This window comes from Anomaloglossus baeobatrachus, chromosome 6, assembly GCF_048569485.1.
Source record: "Anomaloglossus baeobatrachus isolate aAnoBae1 chromosome 6, aAnoBae1.hap1, whole genome shotgun sequence".
NCBI lineage: Eukaryota > Metazoa > Chordata > Amphibia > Anura > Aromobatidae > Anomaloglossus > Anomaloglossus baeobatrachus.
In genome coordinates, this window is record NC_134358.1 from 211,491,657 (window position 1) to 211,509,091 (window position 17,435).

The following is a 17,435-nucleotide window of genomic DNA, read 5'->3' on the forward strand; positions in this document are numbered from 1 at the left end:
TATGCACCGTAGGTCAGTGTTTGCTGCAGAATAAAAAAGCATAGTGGGCGCGAGATTTCAAGAAATCCCATCCACTGTGCTTGTATTGTATAACGCAGTGTTTTGGACGCAGCAAAAATACACTACATCCAAAGCGCTGCAAACACTGATCGTGGGCACGCACCCTAATGATAGCCATGAGCTAGTGCTAGTAAAGTGTGGTTCGTGAATACACCTAGAAGACAGGATAGCTTGCAGACAAAATCCAGAAACATAGTAACATTTGAGACAGCCTGATCTGATAGCATATCTATTGCATTGTGTCACCGCTGCCTGAGCACTTGTGTGCAATCTATATTGGGAATATCACTATATTTACTCAGGACATTTGAAAACCTGCTGACTGATGACTGTATTATATTTCATTTTCTTTGTAGCCCAGCGTTCTGCTCAAGAATTGCCTTTGGTAGAAAAGCAAACTATTGACAGCTTCCCAGTGACTGGTGGGAAGAAAATGATTGTGACTGGGCACAACTTCCATCAAGATTCCAAAGTCATATTTGTTGAGAAAGCACCAGGTTTGTCAATTCTATGTTCTGCAGACTGAACAAATATTGTTCACATCTGTATATTATTGTATATGCGCATTCTTGTAATTTTCCCACCTGTGCATACAGAAAAGACAGAGCACAGTTATGCATTCATTTCTTGTCCTGTTATATATTGTAATAAGGGGAATAATATCTAGCAAGAATAACTGGAATGAGAATGTAGTAGCTTCTGCTACCAACAACTAAAACTTGGCCTCTAAAATACAGGGAGTCAGTTAATGGCCATTTTCCTACTAGCGACATAAGCCAATCACTTGAACTTATAGGTGGGGATGGGAACTGTTCAGGTCAGAGAGCACAGGACGCTTAATTATTAGGGAACAACCAGGGGACACTTGCTTAGTGTTTTAAGATAGATACATTTTTTTCAGGCCTTGCAGCTAGTATGACCATCCTCCCAGGTTTGTTTGAATTGGTTAACATCTCACCTATTTAGTACAGTCATAGTTTTGAGAAGTCAAAAATGCTGACAGACTCCCTCTAAGGATTAAGTTACAGCGTGGTTGTGTGATTTCAGTTATAGCATTCTTCTGTCAACCCAAACTGACTATATAAACTAAGCACACAGCCATGTAAGGAATATAGTCCCTATAAAAATTGCACCTTTATTATTGTAATCACTGCCTACATCATCCTACCTCTCTCCCTGGTGATAGACAGCCTTGGTTTCCCTGTAGCAAGCGCTGTCTGCAGAGAAATCTCAAGCAAGGACGGGCTGTCAGTATGCAGTGAGGGAGGCAGGACATGTAAAACGAGTGTACAGAATACTGCACTGATCCTCTTGGCCATGCTAAGAGTACATGGAGCACCTTAATTAACAAGTAGGTCTAAACTCCAGTCTCTACAGAACATAGGTGCTGATTAGAACACTAAATATTTGTTACTTATATCCTTTGTAAAGGGTACTTTACACGCTGCGATATCGGTACCGATATCGCTAGCGAGCGTACCCGCCCCCGTCGGTTGCGCGACACGGGCAAATCGCTGCCCGTGGCGCACAACATCGCTAACACCTTTCACACATACTTACCTTCACTGCGACGTCGCTCTGGCCGGTAATCCGCCTCCTTTCTAAGGGGGCGGTTTGTGCGGCGTCACAGCGACGTCACACGGCAGCCGTCCAATAGCAGAGGAGGAGCTGAGATGAGCGGCCGGAACATGCCACCCACCTCCTTCCTTCCTCATTGCCAGTGGACGCAGGTAAGGAGATGTTCGTTGTTCCTGCGGTGTCACACATAGCGATGTGTGCTGCCGCAGGAACGACGAACAACATCGTACCTGCAGCAGCAATGATATTAAGGAAAGGAACGACGTGTCAACGAGCAATGATTTTTCACGTTTTTGCGCTCGTTGATCGTCACTCATTGGTGTCACACGCTGCGATGTCGCTAATGGCGTTGGATGTGCGTCACTAACGACGTGACCCCGACGATATATCGTTAGCGATGTCGCAGCGTGTAAAGCACCCTTAAGGCTATGTGCTTAGATTAGGTGGTCAGTATGGCCTGGCACACTTCCTTTAAAGTCATTGCTAGTCACATACATGTTTAAAGAGAACCTGTCAGCACGACTTTGTGCTGTAAAGTAAGGACATGGCTGTAATGGCGCTGTAATGCTGATCAAATCGATACCTTTGGAGAAGAAATCCGCATTGTAATTCTTCTTTAATCATCATTTGATGTTTTGTGCTAATTAGATTTCCATGCATGCACAGTGCATGGGTCTTCCCCTCTCTGTCTATGATTCCTCATCCCCTCTATCTGCTTCCGGTCTGTGAATGAGCTGCCTCCTCTTTTGGAAATTTCAGCAGTGACCTGTCATTCACAGACCAGAGGCAGTCAGAGGTCGTGGGGAATGACAGACAGGGAGGAGAAATCCCAGGCACTGTGCACTGAAATCTAATTAACAGAAAATATAAAATGGTGATTAAAGAAGAACCAAAAAGTGGATTTCTTCATCAGAGGTACTGTGTTTTTCCAAAAATAAGACAGAGTCTTATATTATTTTCATTTCGGGAAAAATAGAGCTAGGGCTTATTTTTGGGGGAGGGCTTATTTTTTTCCATGAACAACAATCACACATTTATGCTTCAATTTACCTTGAAGGTGAATGGCCAGCTTCAGCTTGAAAGTGTATGGCCAACACTTGGCCATACACTTATACTTATTTAGGGTTAGTAATTGAAAACCTAACTTACATTCACAATTGCTGGTGCAGTGTCAGTGTCTATTATGGTAACACTTACTGGCACTCTGAAAACACTTTATGTAGCAGTGGCACTCTTCTCTATGCGACTGGGAGGGGGCAGAAGGCGTGAGTCTTGAGTGGGACTCAGGAATGATGGTTGTGACGTTACATGTGGGTGCTTCTGTGGGAGCGAGTAGGGCCGGCCGGGAGATGGTATCCAAGAAGCAGCACTTGCCAGGCAGGAGGTGGGACCATGAAGCGGCAGCAAAGCCCACACCATAGCGCAGTAGCGGCCAGGAGGCAGTATTCGGGAGGTGGGACTCTGGAACAGCAACCAAGAAAACATCATAGCTCAGTAGTTGCCAGGAGGTGGGGACCAGGTGACAACACTCAGGAGGCAGTACTCCAGAGTGGGTGAGCAGATTTTACCCTGCCACGGTGGGGGGAAGCGGCAGGATGATTTGGGAGCCTATTCCATTGGCTCCAGCATTGGGTTATGTTTCTATGATGTTAGTGACATAACCTAGCGCCATGTGATATAACCTAGCGCTGGAGGCACTGACTAACTAGGGCAGGGGTGGGGAACCTTTTTACTGCCGGGAGCCATTTGGAATTTCCTACTAACCTTTGGGGGCCGCACAACATTATCAACTTGAAAAATTTGGTCAAACGATTAATTAACTCACCCTTACTGTGGAGGCAGGAGCTGCTTCTGTTTGGTGTGACTGTGTGTTCGGTGATATTGATCATCTTGTTTCTCACAGCTGCTTTTCCAGGTTTGTCTCGGTCTGGAGATGCTGGGGGCATATAGATCACAGGAGGGGCTGGGGCATATAGATCACAGGAGGGGCTGGGGTGCATAAATTACAGGAGACACTGGGAGTACACATCACAGGAGGGGCTGGGGCATATGCATCACAGGAGGGGGCTAGGGCATATACATCAGTAGGGGGGCATGGACAGCCTTGGCTGTGGCACAGACAGCACTAGGTGGCTGCACGGACTGCACTAGGTGGCTGCACGGACTACACTAGGTGGCAGCACGGACTGCACTAGGTGGCAGCACGGACTGCACTAGGTGGCAGCACGGACTGCACTAGGTGGCAGCACAGACAGCACTAGATGGCAGCACAGACAGCACTAGGTGGCAGCACAGACAGCACTAGGTGGCATCACTAGGGAGACACAGAGAAGTCTGGGGGAGCATAGACATCAACAGGAGGGCACAGACTGGGGGGCATAGAAAGCAGTGGGAGGGTACAGACAGCAGTAGCAAGTTCAGAGCACTGGGGGGTACATAGTACTGAGGGGTGGCACACAGCACTGGGGAGCACGGACAGCATAAGGGGGCACAGACAGCACTGACCATGGCATGGACAGCACTGGTGGCAGCATGGACAGCATTAGGTGGTGCGGACAGCACTGGGGGGGCATAGACATCACCCAAGGGGTACAGACATTACTAGGGGAGCACACACAGTACTAAGGGGTACACACTGTACTAGGGGTGTACTCAACATTAGGGGGTACACACTGCAGTAGGGGGTACACACTGCAGTAGGGGGTACACACTGCATTAGGGGGTACACACTGCATTAGGGGGTACACACAGCACTGGGGGGTACACAGCACTGGGGGGTACACACAGTATTAGGGGATACACACAGCATTGGGGGTACACAGCACGAGGGGGTACACAGCACTGGGGGGTACACAGCATTGAGGGGTACACACAGCACGAGGGAGTACACAGCACTTAGCGGGGGGGGGAGGTAGCGATGGGTTGCGTACTCACAGTGAGGGGGAGGAGGAGTCACGCAGACAGCAGGTCCGGGCGGCTGGTAAATCTGCTGCAGCTCTTCTGTGACATATCGCAGCGTGCTGCTTACCCCGCCCACCAGAGCAGAGAGCACACTAGCACAGGCCGGGGTTAAGCCTAGAATGTATGGGCTGCAGTCAGGTCCTGGAAGTCAGGCTCTGGATAGAGCCCGTACATTCTAGCATCTACCCTCAAGGCATCAGGCAGTGAGATTTAAAGGGCCGGCAGCCGGGAAAAAGCGCGGCTGCTGCCAGAGCACAGCGGTCCCTGGGAATGTGCCTGGGGGCCGCACAAAAAGTCGTGACGGGCCGTATACGGCCCGCGGGCCGGAGGTTCCCCACCCCTGAACTAGGGCTTATTTTTGGGGTAGGGCTTATATTTAAAGCATACTCCAAAAATCGCTAAAAATCAAGCTAGGACTTATTTTTAGAGGAGGGCTTATTTTTCGGAAAAAAATGGTATTAATGTAATTAGTATTACAGCTCCATTATAGCCATGTCTTTACTTTATACCACAAAATTGTGCTGACAGGTTTTCTTTAAAAGTTTGCAACATTGCACCACTATTGCTGACACTAAAGCCCGCTTTACACGCTGCAACATCGCTCAAATTATCTCATTGGGGTCACGGAATTTGTGACGCACATCCGGCCGCTTTAGCGATGTCGTTGCGTGTGACACCTATGAGCGATTTTGAATTGTCGCAAAAACGTTCAAAATCACTCATCGGTGACATGCCCCCCTATTCTCGATTATCACTGCTGTTGCAGGTATGATGTTGTTCGTTGTTCCTGCGGCAGCACACATCGCTATGTGTGACACCGCAGGAACAAGGAACCTCATCTTACCTGCGGCCACCCGCAATGAGGAAGCAAGGAGATGGGCGGGATGTTACGTCCAGCTCATCTCCGCCCCTCCGCTTCTATTTAGCGGCCGCTTAGTGACGCCGCTGTGACGTCACTGTGACGCTAACGAACTGCCCCCTTAGAAAGAAGGTGGTTCGCCGGTCACAGCGACGTTGCTAGGCAGGTAAGTAGTGTGACGGGGGTGCGCAATGTCGTGCGCCACGGGCAGCGATTTGCCCATGTCGCACAACCGATGGGAGCGGGTACGCACGCTAGCGATATCGGTCATGATATCGCAGCGTGTAAAGCGGCCTTATCTGAACCCTACAGTGAAGTCCTCATTTTAATATCAATGTTTTTAATTATACATAAGCCTTTAATGCTCTGCTGATTATTTGGTAAATTAGTTACTTAATAGTAGTTGGAATTCATTTTTGTTTTAGCTAATATACTTGCCCTTAGTATATTCTGAAGAAAATGATATATGATAATATTCTGCCTTCCTGCAATGCCAACTAAAATAGATGAGTTTACTGCTCACATTTCATACATTTAAAAGGGTTGCCCACTACTAGGGACACTTTTTTTTTCTTGTATGCATGTTATGGAGGGTAAAAATCATTTTTGCCATTGGGTTTCACTGTCTATTGCTGGCTGCAGAATGAACTAACTGAGAATCCCTCAGTCTGCCTGCTATGACGGTCTGACGGGCAGTTTCTAACTTTTATCTGTCTTTTCTGAGCAGTTGAATGTGCTGGGGAAACAAAGATCCTGTAAAAGCCAAACTATAGAATATTTTTACTAAAACCCAATTGCAAAAATTATTTTTAGCAGCTAATGCATGTATTTAAAGGGATATTCTCATCTCTAAGGTCCTATCTGAATATCTAGTAGGTGTAATAATAATATTATTATTAGCAATTGCCTCCAATTACAAATGTTGTATACTTCTCCTGATTAACTATGTCACTTACCTCATGTTTAGGGCATTGGAGAACCTTAGGTATCCATGTTTACTTAAGGTCCTGCAATGCCCTGCACATGAGGTGAGACATGGCTATATCAGGAGAACTATACTACATTTCTAATTGGAGTTATTTGCTAATATTATTATTATTATTGCACTTAGTACATATTAGGATAGGATCTTGGAGATGGGATTATCCCTTTAAGTAAAGAAAAAAGAATGTTCCTAAATGATCCCCTCATGGCAGATGCGAATAGTCAAAATATTATTATTTTACTCTGTGCTTTGTCTAAAATAATTGAACTCTACCCCTATTGGATGTTTTGATCATAAAACCAATTAGCACAGATTGCTAAACCTAAAAATGTGACAATAACTATTATTTTAAGGTGAGCAAAGATAAGGTAACTGTTCACTGAACGATCAGTGGGTGAGAGCCATGAGCCCTTTGGTTAATGGGCATTATGATAATGCAATCAAAACCCATATTTCGCCTTAACTTTAGAATTCTACCTACATTACCTAATGTAACATATACTACTGTGGAAAAGTTTTGGGCTCGTTTTCTAAGTTTATTTCTATCATTTAACAAAATGGAAAGTGAATGAACAAAATAGAAATATAAATCAAATCACTATTTGGTCTGACCACCCTTTGCCTTCAAAACAGCATCATTTCTTTTAGGTACACTTGCATTTTTTTTATAGAAACATGGTCTTGAGATTGTTCAAAATATCTTGTATAGCTAACCATAGATCTTCTGTGGGTGTAGACAGAAACAAATGATATAATATACTGTAATATCATATAACAGTTCTAGTACAGTATATACTATATAGACAAAAATATTGTGGTACTTACACCTGCAGGAGCTTTTACAACATTCCCATCCTAAATACAGTGACAAGCAAAAGGGTAACAATGTTTCAAATATTTTACTTTCAGGCTCCATATCTCATTATCCACTACAGTTTTGAGCTTGAGACTATCTTAATTTTATAGTCAATCATCTTGGCTATTTCATAAATACTATTTATCATATAATTGATTATGTAGATTCTTGTCATATCATTGCATTGTTACTGTTTTGGTCCTGGTGTTTGAAAAATATTTTTCTTACTTTATACTATACAGTACAGAGGCATTAAGTTGAAATTGGTCCTACCTTTGCAGTTAAACAGCTTCCATTCTACAACTCTTCCATTCTACAAAAATTTAGAGTGTTTCTATGGAAATTATTTACCATTTATCCACAATTACATTTGTGAAGTCACACACTGATATTGGGCAAGATTGTTTGATGAGGTTGAGGTCATACCTCTGTGTGATTTATTCAAATTCTTCCACACCAAACTCCCCCAACCATACCTTTATGGACCTTTTTTTTGCACTAGAGAACAGTCATTATGGAACAGAAAATGGTCTACCCCAACCCAAACTGTTCCCACAAATGTGGATGCATACAATTGTCCGATATGGCTTATGGTGTTAAAGGGGTTTTTCACTACTAGGCCAACACCTTTTGATTTCACATGTTTCCGATAGGTAAAATAATAAAACCTATACAGTACTTACCTCCCATACCGGTGGCCTTCCAGTGGTGTCCGGCATCATGGTGCCCGGGGCTCGCGGGATGTCACAACCCCACGTGAGCACTGGCACTACGATCCCGAACATCGCTGGAAGGGCGACAGCTCCAGTCAGGGACAGCTTTCCTCTCCTTGCCTTCTGACCAAGCGAACAATCAACAGGAAGTGAGCCTGCTCTCCTGTTGATTGTTTGTTTGGTCCGAAAGGAGGGAGAAAGAAGGCAGCGCTAAGTCGACGCTGAGCTTGCATAATGTTACAACCCCATGTGAGCCACAGCACTGCAATCCCACACACTGCTGGTAGGGCATTGATATTGGAGGTGAGCATAGCCTTTATTATTTTACCTGGAGGAAACATGTGGAAGTAAAAGGGGTTGTTCTATTAGTGGACAACCCCTTTAAAGTATTCAAATTTCTACGAAATTTCTTACGAAACTAAGGGTGCTTTGAGCTAACCTCTTAAAAATAACCCCTTCAAACTTTACAGTTGGCACAATGCTGTTAGATAAGTAAGGTTCTTCTATCGTTCGCCAAACTCAGACTTGTTCAGATATAGTAGTGTGTGATTGCCCCATCTCCAGAGAGCATGCTTCTTAATGAATTTGGACCATTTTATTCATGCGCACCTTTAATTTAGACTACTGTGCCCCACTCCATTCTAAATAAATTAGGGCCTATGTGCCTCAGCACTTCGTCATCCCGCTCTGTAACTTTATGTGGTATATCAATCATTGTTTTGGCTAAGTTACTTTAGTTCTTAAACACCTCCATTTTTCAATACCACCACTCACTGTTCATCAGGGAACATTTAGGAGGGAAGAAATTTCACAATCTGCCTTATTACAATGGCACCCTATAACAGTACCATGGACATGCACTCAAATTCAGTGCCCTGCACAAATGTTAGTAAATGGGGCTGAATGAAAAAGCTGAAGGCAATGATTAAGAGGTGTGACCCTATACCTTTGTCCATAAAGTATATATATATATATATATATATATATATATATATATATATATATATATAGATAGATATAGATATACTGTAGATATATAGATATAGATATATATATCTACACACATATATGAATACAAATAGATAGAAATACAAGGTATATACTGTATATGCTCAGCCATATGCAACTACTTGCACTATAATACATCTCCCTATTGTTTAGTCATCTTACCGCACAGATTACATTGTTGCACTGGATATTTCATCACCTTGGTACAGATAGTATATGCACGGATCACCATTTACGCTCTGCTTTTTTTTCATTGTCAGCTTAGTTTACATAATGTATTGCTAAGTGGAAAGTATTACAATGTCTGAGGATTGCTTAATATTAATATAGTCTACGCTTAGCTATAAGTCACAATATTAAATGCAAGTAAAAATGTTGATTTTTGTAATAATAAATTGATGAATAATTAATGGTCTGCCAAGATAATATGTTTGGATTAATTTTGTATGACATTGTTGGAACTTGTTTTGCTGCTGCTTTTTTGTTTATTTTGGTCTTTGAATTGTTTTAAATAGCTGTTTAATAGACACGTTTTATTGTATATAAATTACATAAATTTCATCTCAGTCTGAACTTTTCAAATTGTTTTGAGCAGTGTGATGCTATTAAGTGATTTGTGAAAACATATATTGTGAATAATTATATTGTGTTATAATTAAGCGAGCCTATTCTGGAATAGACTTCCATTCAGCCCACTCAACAGGCATTAACGCCAAAATAAAGGAGCCGAGGTGAGGACTTCCTTAGTTCAGCTCTACGTCTGGTCCTTTTAAAACAATGGCCTTTTAAATATTCTGGACTTGAGTTGTAATGCCAATTAATGTTAGACAAAAAAAAATGCTGGCGTATCCAATGGTGATGCATCATTCTACAGTAACTCTGGTTTTAATTGTATTTTGCGCGCAGCCACTTAAATGCAATTGAAATAAAAATATATAATAATAGTAATTTTAGTTAATTAGCCATCTGCAGTATCTCTGACAGCAGGGAGTTTTCTTGTTACCTTCAAGAGTAAAAACAACAGAAGCAGGTACCTGACACCCTGCTTATAGCTGCTGGGGGTTCCGCTTTTCTTCTGAAGACTAAGGAGATTTGTTCTTTGAAAATTAAAATTAACATAAAAGTTAATAACATTCCTAGTGGGTTCAGCTAATAGAATTAGAGGAGGCTAGTCATTATTATAAACACCTTAGTAAAATCAAGCAAAATAATGAATGCTTCCATAGAAAATAAAATAATCATAGTAGGCAGAATCAAAGGGTAGTCGCTTGCTATTTTGCCGTTGTATAAAAAAAAATTAAATAAAAAAAAAAATCAACATTTTAATGGGTAATTATAATCTGTAGCAGCAAACTTTAAAAGCCTAGCAGTGGGTGAGTAATTAACCAAAAAGAGGCAGTGGAGGGAGGGCAGTAAAAGAGGGCGCTAACTTCCTTTATTAACCAGTTCGAACACAAAGCTTTTACATATGGTACAGTGGCAAGTATTCATAACATCCTGTCGAGTGGGACCTGGAGGATTGCAATCAGACACTCCTGAGGTTTGAACGGCTCACAGAGCACAGACATATTACCTGGTTTACATGTACAGAATTCGAGATGCTCTTTTCTTAATATGTGAAACATTACACATTGTCGTATACAAATATTCACGTTGATCACTTTGTGTACTTTGTAGATAGTGTAGTATATAAATCAGCAAAGTATACACCTATCCATATTCATTATGCATTTATTGCTAATATTAGTTTAATTAGGACCTATAAAATAGAAGAAAACATTTAATTTCCTGTTGCTTATACAGTAGTCCCTCAAGTTAATAAAGCCTAAGGTTACAATAATTTTGTCAGAGTTTCGTCTTTCCAGTACCATGGTAAAGCTAGCTAGAGACTTGTGATAACTTTCATCCAATGTGTAAGGAGGCTTAAAGGGAATCTGTTTTTGCTATGTAAGCTGAAGCCAGCATGCCTCAAGGGTTAACACAGAAAGGTCAGGCATGCCTGTTTTGTCACAGTCTGATCTGTTGTTTATTTGCTACATTTGTTTAAGCAGCGGGACCCTTATCTCTACAGGACTATATACTCACCTGTAGAGAAGTTCGCACGCCCCTCCTCTGATTGACACCTCACTGTCAATGTACAATGTCTATAGAGAGCCTGGTCTGGGCGGGTGCAGCCCTCTGGACTCTGCTACATGATTAAAGCTAAAAATACAGATTGTGTCAGAACGGCTGCACCCAGTAATTTATGTGATACATTGTTGGATTAAGAATCTCTTTGCCTACATCATAATGCTCTCAGATGAGGTAGCAAAAAACTGACAGATTCCATTTAAAAAAGGTTTTCTTTGGATAGGCATATATTTTTGCAGTGAGTCTATCCAACTGTAGCTTGCGGAATATGCACACTATCAGGATTTTGCTTTGTTCGTCTGCTGGACCTGCTGTCACCTGATAGCCTATGCGAGATTTCCATGCTTGTGGTTGCATCACTAGCTATTTTTCCCGCTTTTCTCAATGTTCTATTGAAGAGAATCTAATTTTCACGTGACCACAAGTATACAAGTCGCATATGAACCGTCGCATGATAGTCGCTTTAGTAGGCAAACAGAGCTAAATGCTGACAGTGTACACATTGTACAATTTTAGAATACTGCAAACTGGGGTAAGATAGAGGCACTGCAGAAATGGCCCAGAAAACACCTTTAGGGTACGCTCACACGAGAGTAGGATTCGGACGAATGCAATATGAGAAAATCTCGCATTGCACTCTGGCCAACTTTATTCAGTGAGGGAGCGCAGATGGTCAGCTTTTTTCTCATCCTGATTCTGAATGAGCGAAAAGTCGCAGCATGCTATAATTGTCAGCAAGAGACATGTCACTCACACCCATACAAGTCTATGGGTACAAGTGAAACATCGGACTGCACTCAGATGTCATTTAAGTGCAGTGGGATAATCACATCAGCTGACAATGGTGGAGATGTGGGGATTAATCCCTTTCTCTCCTCCACAGTTCCCGCCCTCCCCTCCGTAGCTGTGATCCGATCGCAGGATCGGATCACAGTTGCATGACACTCGGCTCACGCTCGCAGCAGAGCAGAATCCGAGGGTCATTAGCATATTGCATCCAATTCTTTCACATCGGATGCTATATGTTTGAGTGAATCCAGCCTTAACTTGAAATAATTTTCAACACACAATGCCAAAGACAGTGAAGATCTGTATTACATGTAGTTTGTTAAAAAACAAACAGCCAGTCGCATGGATACTTCACTTGAAAAGCACCTGTGCTATTAGCCTGCGTCGATATGTTACAGCCGCATTGTGTTATTTTGCTGCAGTTGCTAAAATTTATGTGATTTAAAAAAATCACAGCAAAAAAACTATGAGGGTTATCTCGAAAAAAAATTTGATCTGTTGTGAACTTGTGAAGCCTTAAAAAGCACACCCTGATTTGCTGTCTTGTAGAGATTTTTTACTGCTCTTTATCTCCGTCTGGACGGGCAGCTGTAAGTCATTTTTTTGGTACACCATGTAGATTGTGGAGGAAGCCCCTCCTGTCCTCTACATAAAAAAGATTGATGCTTCTATTCTGAATTTTCTATGTACCTTATTTACATAGTTATCTGCAAAATATTTCTTTCCTATTTTTGGTTGACATTTTGGGATCTTCAAAAGGAATTCTAGTTTTCCATAGAGTTCTGTAAAAGTACAATATGTCTGACTTATAAAAAGCCAATGACCCTATTAATATGCCCACAGAGCAGAATGAATTTTTAAATAGTAAAACAAAGAAAACATCTGTGATTGACTTAAATAAATAAATAATTTACTATATACTTAAATAAAAGCAACATGCAGCTTTTTTGAATTTAGAAAAATAAACAAAAAAATGGGAAAAACTCCAAAGAAAAGAATGTAACAAAACATAATGGCCCCAATTCATCACAGCAATTTCACCAAAACTTGGAGTTGCGCATATATTTTTTTCACTTGGTGTTTTCAAGCCAGTTTCTCCAAACGTAGCCAAAATAGGGCAGGGCAGGGATACGTCAGGGGCGTGAGGCCAAAGTCGTTTAATTCAAGACGAGCTGTGACATTCCTTATGCCAGAAATCTTAGGGCTCGTGCGCATGTTGCGTCGTTTGACTGCAGAAAATTCTGTGCGATGCAGTGTTTCTGCAGAAAAATGCCGATTTCATGCGCTCTGGATGCTGCCTCTACCATAGACAGAGTGGGAGCTGCATCCAAAGCGCGCCAAATAAGTGACATGCTGCATTTTTAAACACAGTGATTTTGTCAAATTTTTGACACTCAAATCGCTGCGTTCAAAAAAGCATCGTACGCACGGATTATGCACAATCTTCATAGATTGTGCTGGGAATGCAGGATGCATCCGCTTACGCTGCAGTGCTAAAAGCTGCGTAAACGCATGAAATTACGCGCCACGATAACGTGTGCACGAGCTCTTATTGCAATCAGGAACTAGAGTAAAGTTTCTGGCGTGGCACATAGAGGTTCACACCCCTTGTCAGATGCTCCAGATTCATTAAAAGGTGGTCTTGATGAGTCAGGGCCAATATGTGTGATTTCTGCCTTTAAAGTGTTACAGTCATTTACATTTTTATTTCATAAATGAATAGTACACATGAAAATAAACAACTTTATAATACGTCTTATCTGACAAATTTGCTTCTTTCTTTGCCAGAATTGATCAGTCATTATCAAAATTCCCAATTCTGAGGTAAAATCTGTATTCAGTGATAACTTTTTCCATTACTGATATAGGGGATGTCAGCTGTCACTGAAGAGATTCTATGTAGATAGAAAAGGGAGGAGGGGACAGAGCTCTGCCTCTAGCTTCTCCCTCTGCCTCTAGCTCCTCCCTCTGCCTCTCGCTTCTCCCTCTGCCTCTAGTTCCTCCATCTGCCTCTAGCACCTCACTCTACAGCTAGCTCCTTATTATGCCTCTAGCTCCTCCCTATGCCCCAGCTCATCCCTCTGCATTTAGCTCCTCCATCTGCCTCTAGCGCCTCCCTCTGCCTCTAGCCCCTTCCTTTTCCTCTAGCTCATCTCTCTGTCTATAGCTCCTCCCTCATTCTCTAGCTCCTCCCTCTGCCTCTAGCTCCTCGCTCTGCCTCTAGATCCTCCCTTTGCCTATCGCTTCTCCATCTGCCTCTAGCTCCCCCCTCTGCCTCTAACCCCTTCCTCTGCCTGTAGCCCCTCCCTATGTTTTTAGCTCCTCCCTCTGCCTCTAGATCCTCCATTTGCCTCTAACTTATCCCTCTGCCTCTAGCTTCTCCCTCTGCCTCTAACTCCTCCATCTTTCACTAGCTCCTTGCTCTGCCTCTAGCTCCTTGCTCTGCCTCTAGCTCCTCCCTCTGCCTCTAGCTTCTCCCTCTGCCTCTAGCTCCTCCATCTGTCTCTAGATCCTTGCTCTGCCTCTAGTTCTTCTTTCTGTCTCTAGCTCCTTGCTCTGCCTCTAGATCCTCCCTCTGCCTCTAACTCCTCGCTCTGCCTCTAGCTCCTCCATCTTTCTCTAGCTCCTTGCTCTGCCTCTAGCTCCTTGTTCTGCCTCTAGATCCTCGCTCTGCCTCTAGCTCCTCCCTCTAGCTTCTCCTTAGGCCTCTAGCTTCTCTCAGCCTCTAGCTCCTTCCTTTGGATCTAGCTCCTCCCTCTGCCTCTAGCTTCTCCCTCTGCTTCTAGCGCCTCACTCTGCTTCTTGTGCCTCCCTCTGCCTCTAGCTCCTCCATCTGTCTCTAGCTCCGTGCTCTGCCTCTAGATCCTCCCTCTAGCTCCTCGCTTTGCCTCTAGCTCCTCCCTCTACCTCTAGCTCCTTGCTCTGCCTCTAGCTCCTTCCTCTAGCCTCTAGCTTCCTCTCCCTCTGCTTCTAGCGCCTCACTCTGCTTCTTGTGCCTCCCTCTGCCTCTAGCTCCTCCATCTGTCTCTAGCTCCGTGCTCTGCCTCTAGATCCTCCCTCTAGCTCCTCGCTTTGCCTCTAGCTCCTCCCTCTACCTCTAGCTCCTTGCTCTGCCTCTAGCTCCTTCCTCTAGCCTCTAGCTTCACTCTCTGCCTGTAGCTCCTCCCTTTGCCTCTAGCTTCTCTCTTGGCCTCGCTCTTCCCATCTACATAAAATCTCATTAGTAACATCTGCCATCTCCTATCTCAGTAATGGGAAAGTCCTCTCTGAATACAGTCTCAGAATTGGGATTTTGATAATGACTGATCAGATCTGAAAGATGCAGATTTGTCTGATAGGATATATTACATAGTTGCTTATTTTCATGATTTATTAAATCAAAATAAAGCAGTAACACTTTCAGCTTTGTGCAGTTTGCATGTGAACATCAGCGTTATACATCAATACGACTGTTATATGCCACTTTTTAGCCATACAATAGCCATAGGGTCCCATTGTAAAGAAAGTGTACCCACCGGTAATGTTTGTTACAATGGCCTCTGCATAGATAAATACAGTTGACTTCTATCGGGCAAATAATGTGTTATAAATAGATGGAGAGGGGGTCTGGCTTACTTATTGTAATAAGAGAGTTACCCAGTCCCCTCCACTGGACCTTTGAGAAAAACGCCCAACTTTTTGTTCATTTTTTACCAGTATTTTTTTGGTGTGAGCCTAGATGTTTCATTAAAGTCTATAGTGGAATATGAAAAAAATTACATGCTGCCCATTTTGCAGCATTTTTATGCCATTTTTAGGGTCTCGCGGTACTGTGAATCCTCTCAGTATGGGGTTTCTTCGTAACTTTTTTCCTCCTAGGTTAGTCAGTGGGTCAAGCATAGCCTTTTCTATATTAACAACACACAGAGTCAAACTAACAGTTTGTACTTTTCTATTGGCGGTACACGCCAGGAAAAATATACACTGGAAGAGAAAGTTATTGGAGATGATTGTGCGCTATTACACCTTAGACTGGTTTTAGCTGCAGGTCTGACATTAATCCATGCCTCTTGCAAGACAAAATCTCAGCTGTTCTACCCTCAGGAGGCAGAGCATTATCCTGCTCCTTCAAGAGGGAGCCTCTGTTCTCACAATGACTCACTCCAAGGGAATCCCAAATGAACAATCATGTCAGTGCTTGAACTTGAAAGCAGGAGTGCTGCCTCCTCAGATTAACCCTCTGCGTCCTCCTCAGCTGTGTTATGACTGCGAGGAGCAATGGTGTTTTCCAGACAACATAGCTAATTTACACTGATAAATATATATATACATTCGCCTTTGAAAAGATTTTTTTTATATTGTGAAATCGACAGTTTATTGCTCCTTCTAGACTTAATTACTATGATGAGTGGTTTTACATTCTACTGATGTCTTTTCCGTCTTGTGGTTGAAAATATGTATTTAAAGGGTGCTTCCATATGACCAGTCATCATAATGGGAGATACCAGAATCAGGATCCTCTTTACTAGACTAGAAAAGTATATGTTAAATGATCTGCTTTTGATATGGAAAAAAACGGACAATTTTTCATCCATATAATGGTCTGGGTGTCATGCGTATGTTTTTTACATCTGTGTGGCTTCTATTTTATACATCAACAATTTAAAAAATAATGGAAAGCCAAATACAGTTTTCTATAACAATAATAATAATAGTTGCAATAAATCTGTAAAAAAAACAGATGGTGTCCATTATTTACATGTATCCATTGAGTTTATTGTGTGAGTCTGATCTAGAAATAGATCGACAATTCTTTTTTTCTGCAGTTTTTGTTGGTGTGATATTTTACATGCTGACCATAAGTCTGCAAGTAAATATGCTCCCGTGACCTACCCCATTGACCTATACTGGCCTATGTGCTATCTATTTTGTATATGGACAACTCACAGGCGTAATATATGCTCGTCTAAATGAGCCCTTAGGGTGTGTTCACACGGCACCTTTTTCCAGCTATGAAAAACAACTGTGTTTCATGCAGAAGAGGCGTCAAGAATAGCTCTTTTTCTCTGGAGTTTTGTAAGCCTGAAGTGTCTTTTTTTTTTTCTTCAGGGTAATTTCTGAGTAGATTTTTGATGTTTTTTCCTTCTACATTATTTTTTAGCCTTTTTTTCTGAGATTTTGGGACCTTTTTCATTGATATTTTCCAAACTTTTTTTTATCCAATAAACAATCAAAAAAATGCTAGCGTTTTTTTTAAAAGAACATCGCTGCCAAAATGCTGAAAAATATAATTTGGCATGTTCCCATTGACTTTTACTGAAACTATTGAGCATCTTCCTAGCAGAATATATCAGAGAAATATGCAAGTCACTTATTTTAAATACTTATTGTCTTTAAAAGCCTGAAGGGTTTAAAAGAAGCTCAAAAACCTGAACATAAACAGCAAGACGTTTTACCATACAAATTAAGGCTCTGTGCCCACGTGTGCGTATTGCATGCAGTTACGCTGCGATCTGC

The 17,435-nt window shown here is 42.3% G+C and overlaps 1 protein-coding gene across 7 annotated transcripts in view; it reads left to right on the top strand.

Annotated features, from left to right (window-relative positions):
- The window catches only part of NFATC1 (nuclear factor of activated T cells 1), a 290,798-nt gene that overhangs the window by 80,077 nt on the left and 193,286 nt on the right, over nt 1-17,435 (top strand). For all 7 annotated transcript variants that reach the window (XM_075314651.1, XM_075314653.1, XM_075314657.1 and 4 more), the window contains exon 6: nt 417-557. In XM_075314651.1, the coding sequence (XP_075170766.1) occupies nt 417-557 (141 nt within the window). The remainder of the gene's footprint in view (nt 1-416; nt 558-17,435) is intronic.